The sequence below is a fragment of the Oryctolagus cuniculus genome, chromosome 2 (genome assembly GCF_051225735.1).
Source record: "Oryctolagus cuniculus isolate XC-2025 breed Fujian yellow rabbit chromosome 2, ASM5122573v1, whole genome shotgun sequence".
NCBI classification, from domain to species: domain Eukaryota; kingdom Metazoa; phylum Chordata; class Mammalia; order Lagomorpha; family Leporidae; genus Oryctolagus; species Oryctolagus cuniculus.
The window spans coordinates 19,885,742-19,898,141 of record NC_142868.1 but is presented as its reverse complement, the minus strand read 5'-3'; the positions used below and the strand labels follow the sequence as shown (position 1 = coordinate 19,898,141).

The 12,400-nt window shown below is 45.6% G+C and overlaps 1 protein-coding gene across 3 annotated transcripts in view; it reads left to right on the top strand.

The window, feature by feature from the left end:
• Positions 1-3,568: 3,568 nt before the first annotated feature.
• DHX15 (DEAH-box helicase 15) overlaps positions 3,569-12,400 on the top strand; it is a 56,289-nt gene continuing 47,457 nt past the window's right edge. For all 3 annotated transcript variants that reach the window (XR_016229824.1, XR_016229825.1, XM_002709378.6), the window contains exons 1-2: positions 3,569-3,801; positions 11,067-11,502. Coding sequence is in view for 1 of the 3 variants with exons in the window: in XM_002709378.6 (XP_002709424.1) it covers positions 3,731-3,801; positions 11,067-11,502 (507 nt within the window). In the remaining 2 variants the exon portion in view is untranslated. The remainder of the gene's footprint in view (positions 3,802-11,066; positions 11,503-12,400) is intronic.

Below are 12,400 nucleotides of genomic sequence, written 5' to 3'. Positions count from 1 at the left end.
TATGTTTCTAACTCTACCATTTGGGGCAAGTCAGCCCGAGGATGCCCCAAGTTATACATCTCTTCCCTCTCTTATTCCCACTCTTATGTTTAACAGGGATCACATTTCAGTTAATTTTCAACACTTAAGAATAACTGTGTGATAATTGCTCTCTCTCCTTATTTCTTTGTTTCTTTCTCTTTCTTTGCTTCAAAGTTTTATTTGAAAGGGGGAGTTACAGAGAGGCAGAGGCAAAGAGGTCTTCCATATGCTGGTTAACTCCCCAAGTGGCCACAACAACCGGAGCTGAGCCGATTGGAAGCCAGGAGCTTCTTCCAGGTCTCCCACGTGGGTGCAGGGGCCCAAGCACTTGGGCCATCTTCTACTGCTTTCCCAGGCCATAACAGAGAGCTGGATCGGAAGTGGAGCAGCTGGGACTTGAACCGGCGCCCATATGAGATGCTGGCACTGCAGGCGGCAGCTTTACCCGCTATGCCACAGCACTGGCCCTGCCACTATTTTCTGAACCCGCCATGTATGAAGATATATGTTTGCTTCCTGCCTCATTTTGTGCTACATCTTGGACACTTCCCTAACTCTTGCTACAAAAGCCCCAGCAAGCTGCTTGTCACTGAGGCAGCTTCCTGTGCAGCTCTGCCTTCTCCCTGTCTTCTTTCCTCTGAGCACCTCCCGCTTGAGGCCGGCTATTTGGTGATCCTTCAAGCAGACGGACCCTTTAGTCCCTAAATAATTCGTTTCTCCTTTCTCCAGCCTCCTTGTTCAATCACGAGAGGCTGACATCTCTTTGAGAGTTAAGCAGTGCTGCTTTTTTCCCTGATAATTTTTAGGTATTTTTAAAATGTTAAGGTATTTTTACACCAGGTCTCAAGATGAGAATCCAAGACTGGCACCGAACAGTTGGAGTGAAAGTTGGATTTTTGACCGGCACCGTGGCTCACTAGGCTAATTCTCCGCCTGCGGCACCGGCACACTGGGTTGTAGTCCCGGTCGGGCGCCAGATTCTGTCCCGGTTGCAGTCCAGCTCTCTGCTGTGGCCCGGGAAGGCAGTGGAGGATGGCCCAAGTGCTTGGGTCCTGCACCCCATGGGAGACCAGGAGAAGCACCTGGCTCCTGGCTTCGGATCAGTGCGGTGCGCCGGCCGCTGCAGCGGCCATTGTGGGGTGAACCAACGGAAAAGGAAGACCTTTCTCTTTGTCTCTCTCTCACTGTTCACTCTGCCTGTCAAAAAAACAAAAACAAAACAAAAGTTGGATTTTTTTTTCTGGCTTTGACACTAGTTTGCTGTGTGAACGAGGGCATGGCATGGGGGTTCAGGCTCCCTCATTTTCAGATAAGCAGAAAATCAGCTGGAACTCTTTTCCAGGTTTGCAGTTCAGTGATTCTGCATTATGAACTCTGACAAGTGTCAGCATACAGGAATGGTCTACATTTAAGGTAGAAATGTGCGCTATCTTATACACAAATACACCTTACTTTGTGTTAACTTTATTTTAAAAGATTTATTTATTTATTTGAAAGGCAGAGTTACAGAAAGGCAGAGAGAGTGAAAGCGCACGCGCGTGCGAGAGAGAGCGCGAGAGAGAGAAAGAGAGACAGAGGTCCTCCATCCACTGGTTCACTCCCCAATTGGCCACAACGGCTGGAGTTGCACTGATCCGAAGCCAGGAGCCAGGATCCTCTTCCGGGTCTCCCACGCTGGTGCAGGGCCCCAAGGACTTGGGTCATCTTCTACTGCTTTCCCAGGCCATAGAGAGGGCTGGATCGGAAGTGGAGCAGCCGGGACTGGAACCAGTGCCCATATGGGATGCCGACACTGCAGGTGGAGGCCTTACCTACTACGCCACAGCGCCGGCCCCTTGTGTTAACTTTAAAATGAGGATCTAGTACAAAAATAAAACCCACCTTCATTATTTGCAATATTTAAGTAGTATTTAATTTTAGCTATCGCAGTTCTGGTTATGTATGACTGAGAACCGTGGTATGGGGACTGAGTTGTGGCGTAGCAGATTAAGCCACTGCCAGCAGTGCCGGCATCCCATATGGGTGCCGGTTTGAGTCCTGGCTGCTCTGCTTCTGATCCAGCTCCCTGCTAATATGTCTGGGAAAACAGCAGCAGATGGCCCAAGTCTCTGGGCCCCTGCACACACGTGGGAGACCCAGACAAAGCTCCTGGCTTTGCCTTGATGCAGCTTTGGCCAATGTGCCATTTGTTGAGTGAACCAGTGGGTGGAAGACCTCTCCCTGTAACTCTGCCTTTCAATACATAAAGTGAATCTTTTTTGTTAAGATTTTTATTTATTTGAAAGAGAAATTTACAGAGAGGGGTAGAGCCAGAGAGAGAGAGAGAGAGAGAGAGAGAGAGAGAGTAAGAGAGGTCTTCCATCCGCTGGTTCACTCACCAAATGGCCGCAACGGCCAGAGCTGAGCTGATCCAAAGCCAGGAGCCAGGAACCTCTTCTGGGTCTCCCACGCGGGTGCAGGGCCCCAAGGACTTGGGCCATCTTCCGCTGCTTTCCAGGCCATAGCAGAGAGCTGGATCAGGAGTAGAGCAGCTGGGACTTGAACCAGCGCCCATTATGGGATGCTGGTGCTGCAGGCCGGGGCTTTAACCCACTGCCCACAGCGCCAGCTCCAATAAAATGAATCTTAAAAAATAAAGAAATAAAAACAGAGTATGGTCTACCAGAGCATCTGGATACGGCTGTGGTATGAACGATAGCGCTCACTCTGCTGGAGTTGACCCACAGAAACTTCTCTCTCGCATTTCTTGTGGGAATGGATTTAATCGAGCAAGCACGGAGGATCTGGGGGCAGAGATCCACAAAGGTCATGAGGGTCATCTTTGTCCCTTCAGTTTTCTATCACTGCAGGTACAACCCTAACAGCTTTGAAACTTCTTAGCTGCCCCAGCCACATCTATAACACCCACCGCGCAAGGTTACTTCCAAGAATGACATAGGTGAGGTTAACATTGTGGAAACACAAAATAGGCACACTGGGGAAAAAAAGGGGGGGGGGGATTGTGCCTTTACTGCCAATTATCTGTTCCATATTCTGGTAACATCTACAAGCTGAGTGTACATTGTCCGTGTTGGGTAAAGAGATCAAAGGGATCAGGGCAAGTCTTAACATTTTCTCCCTGCACTTGTGAGGGCGTCTGGCGTTAACGACTGCCAAGTTCTAGACCTGGAGTTATAAAATAGTTGTTCCATTTCTGGCTGTAGGATCTGCATCCATCTCTCAACCTTTCTGGTTTCCCGAAAGGAAGGATCCATACGCTCTCCTATCTGGGACTAGACCTTCTCCATTTCCTACATCAGAGGGGTAAGGCGAGACCCAAGCGGAGCGTAAGCACCATTAGACTCATACTCCACTCCCCCCGCCCTCCCCCAGCGGCCACAGTTCGGCGGAGAGCTCCGGGAAGAGGGAGGAGGCCGCGGGACGGAGGGAGGTCTGGCCAATGAGGCGCGCGGGCGGGACTGGAGTTCCCGCCTCTGGGCTGCGCGCGCGCGCACGACGCACGCACGCACGCTGCGGAGGCGCGCGCGCAGGCCCAGCCCTCGTCGCCGCCGCCATTTTAGCTCCTGGTTCCGGCCGCACGGTGTGGGCTGTTGTAGCGGGAGGGGTAGGGGTCCTCCAGAGTTAAGTAGCTGTTCTCTACTGTGTCGAAACAGCCGCCAGCCTCTCTTCTTTCTCTTTCTTCCTAACCGCCCGGTCGAAGAGTGGGAAGATGTCCAAGCGCCACCGGTTGGACTTGGGGGAGGATTACCCCTCCGGCAAGAAGCGTGCGGGGACCGATGGGTAAGCCAGGCCCGGGGCGCGAGGCAGCGGCTCGGGCTTTGTTGGGGTCCCGGAGGGGAGCGGACCAAGGCCTGCTTGGCCGAGTGGGCCCGGGAGCCTGCGCTTTTGTCTTCCTCCGGGCTCTGCTCGCGAGCGGCGGGTCGGGGCGGAACGGCGCCGGTTCGGCCCGGCAAGGGCGCGGGGGGTGTGTGTGTGTGGCGGGGCCGCCTCCCGGGCCGGTCGGGAGGCTGGCGAGGCCTGTCGGGGGGCCACGAGGGCGCCGCCTCCCGCAGGCCGGCGGGAAAGCCACTTCGGAGCCGGCCGGGAGGGAGCGAGCCGCGGACCTCGTGGCCCGCGGCCCCGAGCGAGCGAGCGAGGCCTGGCGCCGAGGGAGGGGGAGGCGCGGCGCGAGTGCGCGCCGCCAAGGGCACCAGGGCGGCCGCGGGAGCGCCGGGGCGGGGGGCGTCGGGGAGCGCCGGGGCGGGGGGCGGCGAGGGAGCGAGGCGCCGGGTTCTCGTGCGGGCTGGGCTGGGCTGGGCTGGGGGCGGCGGGCGGGGCGGGCGGCGAGCCCACGAGGAGCCCTCGGAAGGGAAGGCCGAGCGAGGGCCTGCTGGGAGGAAGGCGGACGCGGAGTCGCCCCGCCCGGCCGGGCCGCCGGGGTCTTGGGGCGGCCGAGTTGTGTAGTTTGGCGCGGGGGAGCGAGCCCGGTCCATTCAAACACTTGAGAGTGGATCGTAGGCAAACTTCCGCCCTCGGCCTACGCTCCCGCCATCTCCTTTATTTCCTGCTTCGCTGAGAACCGTGCGCCGCTCACTGAGCATCCTTGCGGTGGGGGGGGGGGGGAGTCGGAAGGCATTCATTCATTCATTTAAAAATTGTCTGTCTGCTCCCCGCTTTCCCTTGTGAGCCCTTTTCAAAACACATTTTTAGTTTTCTATGGCAAAATGATGTCCTTGGGCAGCTTGGAAGTTGAAATACTTAAAACAGACTGTTGGTGTTCCGAATTTTCTTTCCATTCTCTTAGCCTTTCCTTAAAGGTACAGAGGAATTCAGCAGTTAAGTAGTTGGATAAAAATTATTTCTAGTGCAGGTTGTGTTTTCATTTCTAAAGTACAGAAAAAAAAAGGAGAGGCAAATCACAGAAATCCCAATATCCAAATATGTTGCTTAATTTTTTTACTGTGTGTGACACAGAGTCACTGATAGAAACTTTCTTGAATTTTTGTTCTTCTAAACTTTATTTGAATTGATTTCCAGCCATCTGGTTAGTGTAGAGTGCAGTCAGGATCGGTTATATTTGTTGGTGCTTTCCCATGTATTATTAAATATGGGAAATAGAAGTCTGTCTCACTTTAACTTTGGAAAGTTTTAGTTTGATGCTCTACATTGTAATACATAGTGATTACTTCATAAGACAGCTGAATGTGACCCCATTCTGCCCCCCCCCCAAAAAAAAAACCAGCAAAACGCAGTGAGTCTGAGCTGTAAGAGCTGGAAGTAACTTAGAGTGTAGTGAGCTCTACTCAGTGGATAAAAAAAGATGACAGTTACGGTGGCTGGTGCAGGTTTATGCTTTACAGCAGCATCTGGAACACTGCTCTTCATTGTCACTCTCAGTTCACAGCCTGATACTAGAGTTAAGAGTCATTATGGCCTGTTTTAATGAATTCTTTTTTTTTTAATGCATCAGTAAAGTAGGGAACACTTGGTTCTTGATTCCTGTGAAGCAAAAATAAATTATCTGGCTAAGATGCAATTGATGTCTCAGAGGTCAGGTTGGAACAGAGCGTTTATACTGAGGGGGATTAATTCAGTCATTCATATTTGTGCACTGTTTAAAATGAGGTCTTTGAGACTACTGGTCCCAACCTACCTGTATGTGATTTTTTTTCCTTGTTTTTGCAAAACAGATCTTTTATTAAAAATGTTAACTTTTGGGGTCTATGCTGGTAATCTTAGGATTCCTTTGGATGTTATTTGAAACTATCCTGTGGGTAAAAATTCATGTTAAGTTATTAAGACATTCTGGAGAGAAGTTTTTAATCCTAATTGCTGTGTGGCTTAAGTGCCATTTTCCATGGAACTGGTATTCTTTGGCGATTTCTTACAGTGTTTACTAGCGCTTAGGATTTTTTTTTTCTCATGCCTGATAATTTTGTAATTCTGTAGGATGTTTTTGTTTTAGCTCTGGTGTTAGGTGGTTTTTATCTTAGAGCATGGGTTTGTTGATCTTGTGAACTAAACCTGCTACCCAGTACTGTCCCATTTCTTCAGGAGAGACAAGGGAAGGTAATTCAGTGGGAAATTTCACTTAGATTCATGTTCCCAGACTATATAAGGCTTTATTTACTACTAGCATATTTTAATTTTGGAGTCAGGTGGAGAAGTTGCAGGTTTCAGTTAAATGTTCAACCTTGTTCCTTCCATCAATTCACAGAATCTTTGGTATAAAATTATTGCTAAGATGACAGTCATGTGTAGAAGTATAGAAAAATCTTTTGAAGATAGGGACATTTTTCATTTTGACGTTGGTTTGTGATACTACTTCCTGAAAAGAGCTATTTCTGTTCATTGTGGAGAGATTGAGCTAAATTGTTAATAACAACAATTTTAAGGTACAACAATTTTAAGGTACGTACTGTGCTCCTGAACTCTTCCAGATGCCTCATGCTAGGGGACATAAGATATGCAGAACATGGAATGAAAAGATAGAATACAAAGAACTTTTTTCCCTAACATATACTCCATCAAGTTTGAGACACTTTTGTAAACATATTTAGTTAATCTCTGAAAACCAGAGGTCCTGGCAATTTAAACATATCAATGCAGTGTTTTTATGTTATGAAGAAAAGTGGGTATCCATTATAATTTTTTTAAGATGAGGAAGCAAAAATAAGCCAGGACTTAATGTGAATGCTTACCAGAATCCTTTGAAACTCTTAGAAAATGGCCCATGTTTGATGAGAGGAATGAGTAGGGAACAACTCTCTGATGTTTTCCCAAATGGCTTTTCGCTAAAGCTTGGGCTTACTTTCTCAAAACTTTTAAATATGGCATAATTTTCATTGGCTGCAAAGCACTCCAGTTGAAGATGTATCATAGGGCTGGTGTTGTGGCATAGCACATAAAAGCTGCTGCCTGCAATGCCTGCATCCCATCCCATAATGGGTGCTGGTTTGTGTCCTAGCTGCTCCACTTCGAATCCTGGTCCTTGCTAATAGCCTGGGAAAAGTAGCAGAAGATGGTCCAGGTGCTTGGGCCCCTGCTACCCATGTTGGTAACCTGGAAGAAGTTCCTGTCCCCTGGTTTTGGCCTGGTAGGGACCCCGCTGTTGTAGCCATCTGGGGCGTGAACCAGCAGATGGAAGATACCTGTCTTTCCCTCTCTATCTTACTCTGTAAATAAATCTTTAAAAAAAAAAAAAAAAAAGAAAAACGTATCATAACTTGAAGCGGTAGCCTGTTGATGTTTAGGCAGTTTCTAGTTGTCATTAATTTGTAGATGAAGAATATGAGTGTGATGAATGTTCATGTCTGAATATATTTGCACCTGGAGGTAAGATTACCAGATAAAAAGGGATAGTTATTTAAAATATTCTAACTTTTCTGACCAGTTTACATTTGCAGTACTTTGACATATTTCAAATAAATTTTAACATGGTATTATAATTTTAAAAAAATCTTTGATGATAACCAATATTTACTGGGCATTTTCAATGAGCCAGACAACTAAGCACATTATGTGTATTAACTCACTCTTTTTGATACTTTACAAGACATACTAATAGCTACATTTGTGGATAAGGAAAGATGACTGGTCATAGAGATAGCTTAAATGCTAAGCCAAGATTGAGCTAGGATTCAGTAGTACAGAACCATGTATTCAACAACTGTTGTATTGTCTCTGTCCCTGCAGCATTGTAGCTAATCATAAATCATGGTTTTGCTTTTATTTGAAAGTCTGAATGGCTAAGAGAGGAAGAAGCAGGTCTTCCAACTTTGCTGGTTCATGCCCCAAATAACCTGCAACAGCTGGGATAGGAGATGGGCCAGGCTGAAGCCAGGAGCCTGGAACTCCATCTGGGTTTCCCACCTGGCTGGCAGGACCGCAGTCGTTGGGCTGTCGTCTGCTATCTCCCAGGTACATTAACAAGAAACTAGATAGGAAGTGCAGAATAGCCACTATGTGACACAGAGATCCCAGGCAATGACAACCCACTGTACCACAACACTTGCCCCTGTTGCTCTATTTTAGTCCAAGAAACTTTTATTAATGCTGTTGACTTGTAGATTAAAGTAAATTGAAGCTTATGCCTGTGTGGTTATATAACTGTGATCCCAGTTTGTTTATTTATCAAAGATGATTTTATTTGAGAAGAAGAGACACAGAGAAAGAGTTCTTCAATCTGTGATTCACTTCCCAAATGGCCTCAACGGCTGGGCCAAAGCCAGGAACTCCATCCAGGCCTCCCACGTGAGTGACAAGGACCTAAGCTCTTGGGCCATCTTCTGCCATTCCTAGGTACACTAGCAGGAAGCTGGATTGCAAATAGAGCAGCTGTGACTAGAACTGGCATTCATGGGATACTGGTGTTGCAGACAGCTGCTTAACCCACTGTACCACAACACTGGCTAATCTTTTTTTTTTTTTTTTTAATAAGATGTATTTATTGTTTGAAAGGCAGAGTTACAGAGAGGCAGAGAGAGAGAGAGATCTTCCATCCATTGGTTCATTCCCCAAGTGGATGCAGCAGCTGGGGCTGGGACGATCTAAAGCCAGGAACCAGGAACTTCTGGGTCTCCCATGCTGGTGCAGGGCCCAAGGACTTGGGCCATCTTCCACTGCTTTCCCAGGCATAGCAGAGAGCTGGATCGAAAGTGGAGTAGCTGGGACCTGGCTAATCTTTTTGTCTTCAGAGTGCATTCTGTGCTTCCTGTGTTCTAGTTGTATTTCTCAGTAATAAAGCTTCTGATGAAGTGAAAATCATCTACACATCATTGTTAGTATAGGTATTACTTAAGCAAAGCAATATATTTGATTTACTTTGTTCTTTGCTCTCTTTAAATGTTCTCTTTTAATTTTTATTTATGAGGGGAGGGGAGGATGTCTGTCTACTGGTTTCTTCCCAAATGCCTTAGCTGCGAACTCAATCCAGGTGTCTCATATGGGTGGCTGGGATCCCAACTATTTGAGCCATCACCTGCTGCCTCCCAGAGTGTGCATTATCCGGAAGCCCAGGTGCTCTGATATGGTATGCTGGCCATCCCAAGAGGCATTTTAACACTACCAAGCAAAATGTGCACTGCATATGCTATAACTCTTAAAAGGTTAGGTGCAAATCTTAAATGTCTGTGCAGAAGTTCATTAAACCTTTTTAAGTCCCCTCTCTCCTTTTCTGTCCTGTGGTGGAGTGTTAGAAACATGAATCCTTTTTATTTAGACCAGATGTTTTTTGAGGGTTATTTTATTTTATTTTTTTTTAGCTTTTTGTCCCATAATCTTTAAGATGTCTAGTCTTTGAACCATTTGCAACTTCAGTATTTCTCTTGCTGGGCATTTTTCTATTTGCCTTATTAAACTATTCGCCATTTGCATTTTTGGGGCCGTTAAATACTTAGATAATTATTGAACACCTTATAGCAGAGGAGGGATGAGAGAACCAAAGATGCTTGATGGCATTTTTCAAAGATAGACCAGGATTCTCAAGTTTTGAATTGTGAGCCATTCATTGTATATTTATTAAGTTATTCTTTGGTTTTTCTTTACTGCTGATATTCTTTATTAAGTCAGTTGAGTTGAGAGACTTCTGTGCCCTCTGATTCTGTAGAAGGTGAACATCGGGGTAGAAGAAAGGAGTACTTCTTATACATTCATAAAACTCCTGTCCCCTTTAAGTAAATTTATGTGGAATAAAATTACGTAATTTAAATACATAATTGGTTACCTTACCTTTCTGTGAATGAAGAACTGTCTTAAAGTCAATGCTGAGTTTACTATGTTATCTATATTCTGCTTAGAGGAGTTACTGTTGTTCAGCTGATAAACCATTTTAGAAAATGAGTGTGCTGTCCTGCTCTGCTGTCCATGTATGGCGCACAGGAAGTGTATCCTTTTATGTGTTCTGGGTAGAGAATTATGACATACTTCAGGGCTGGTAGAGCTCCATGTTGCCTCACTGTTTCAAGTCCGGATCCAAACACCTGGCAAGTTTGTCTGCCACAGGGTTTAGTCGAAAGTGAACTGGGTTGCTAAAGTGAGCAAGCATAGATGATTTTAAGTACAACTCTGTGACAAGCGGTGCTGCTTGTTAGGTTTCCCAGCATAGGTTATTTTAGAATTACCTTTGTGTTAGGGACCATCTCTAGCAGCTAGTAGTAGATGCCAGAATTGACTACTTAAGGTCGACTCAAGTTCAATAAACTGACTACTTGCATAATTTTAACACATTTTAAAAACAACTTAATAGTGTTTAGTGAAGCTCGTTTTTAACTTGGCTATATTTTGTTTTATGGTTGACTAAGCTGTGTGTGTTTATGGACTGTTTACAATATTCTGTTAAAGCTAAAATGCAAGAGTAATCAAAACAAAGGAATAAACTTTTTAAGTGTTTATTTTTGTTTATTTGAGAGAGAGATACTGAGATCTCTTCCATGTGCTGATTGACTTTCCAGGTACACAGCACAGCCTGAGCTGAGCCAGGCTGAAGCCAGGAGGCAGGAACTTCGCCCAGGTCTCCCACATGGTTGGCAGGGACTCAAGTGCTTGAGTCATCAACTGCTGCCTTCCAGGGTGTGCATTAGCAGGAAGTTGGATCAGAAGGCAGAGGCAGGAATTGATAGACACTGTGATATGGGCTGTTGGTGTCCCAAGTGAAGGCTAACCTAGTGTGCCACAGTGACTGTTCTCTGGAATAAAAGTTTTCATATTAATTTTTCTTTTCGTAAGGAAGATACATGTATTTTCTTGTAAGTAATATACATGTATTGAGCAGATTATCCATTTATTGACTAAATAGGAGAGGGGGTTTTATTTGCAGGAGTCTGAATTCTTATATTTTCCTATGTTAAAGTTTACAGAAAAAAATCTGAGGCCTCATTAAGGAAGGAAAATGTTTCTGGTGGAGCTTGGACAATATTGTCATTATTTCTGATAGTTATGTAACCCATTGGATTTTATACCTGTTTATTCATTTAGTTGTTGGACACTTGCACTCTTTGTGACACTAATGCTGCCAGGAATATCTTATATATAAATTCAGATTCTGAACTCTAAATTTTTATTTTTAGGAAGGATCGAGATCGGGACCGGGATCGTGAAGATCGGTCCAAAGATCGAGACCGAGAACGCGATAGAGGAGATAGAGAGCGGGAGAGGGAGAAAGAGAAGGAGAAGGAATTACGAGCTTCGACGAATGCTATGCTTATCAGTGCTGGATTACCACCTTTAAAAGCTTCCCATTCAGCCCACTCAGCCCACTCAGCCCACTCAGCACATTCAGCACATTCTGCTCATTCAGCCCACACCGGACATGCAGGGCACACATCACTTCCACAGTGCATTAATCCATTCACCAACTTACCCCATACTCCTCGATACTATGATATTCTAAAGAAACGGCTTCAGCTCCCTGTGTGGGAATACAAGGATAGGTTTACAGATATTCTGGTTAGACATCAGTCATTTGTACTGGTTGGTGAGACTGGGTCTGGTAAAACAACACAGGTGAGTTAATGTATGCCATGGTACATGATTTTGTTGAAGTTTACTTATTTGTTGCATATTTGATCCTAATGGTCATTCCCTTTGTCTTGTAGTATACCTTGAAAAATAGTTGATTTAATGTTTAGCACTTTTTGTGACTGCACCATTCCTTCAAAGTAGGAATCCTATAAGGACTACCTGTCTTCCTGTCTTTCCTAACTGCAAGAGAGAATAGCAGGCCTGGCTTTTCTGACTTTTTTTTTAACCTTAAGTATGACAGAGTGACGCTTTCCCACTTCTTGAAGGGGATGCTGGTGTGGCAGGCAGCCACTTAACTCACTGCACCACAGCACTGTCTAATCTTTGTCTTCAGAACGCATCATATGCTTCCCGTGCTTTATATTTCTCAGTAATAAAGCTTCTGATGAACGAATGCCATCTGCATATCTGTTAGAATAGGTATTACTTCAACAAAATATGGTATGTTTGTGGGCACAAAGTATGTTTTGCCAGTGCTAGGCTAAATAGATGTGAAACAGTCGAGTTTTTTTTGTATTTGTCATTTGGTAAAATTTTTTTGAGCCATATAAATACTTTTTTTTTTTTTTAAAGATTTATTTATTTATTTGAAAGGCAGAGTTACAAAGAGACAGGAGAGAGAGAGAGAGAGATCTTCTGTGTGGTTCATTCGCCATGTGGCCGCAATGGCCCGAGCTGCACTGATCCAAAGGCAGGAGCCAGAGGGGCTTCCTCTGGGTCTCCCACTCAGGTGCAGGGGCCCAAGGACTTGGGCCATCTTCCACTGCTTTCCCAGGCCATAGCAGAGAGCTGGATCAGAAGTGGAGCAGCTAGAACTTGAACCAGTGTTCAAAAGAGATGCTGATGTCACAGGCTGTTTTAACCTGCCCTGCCACAATGC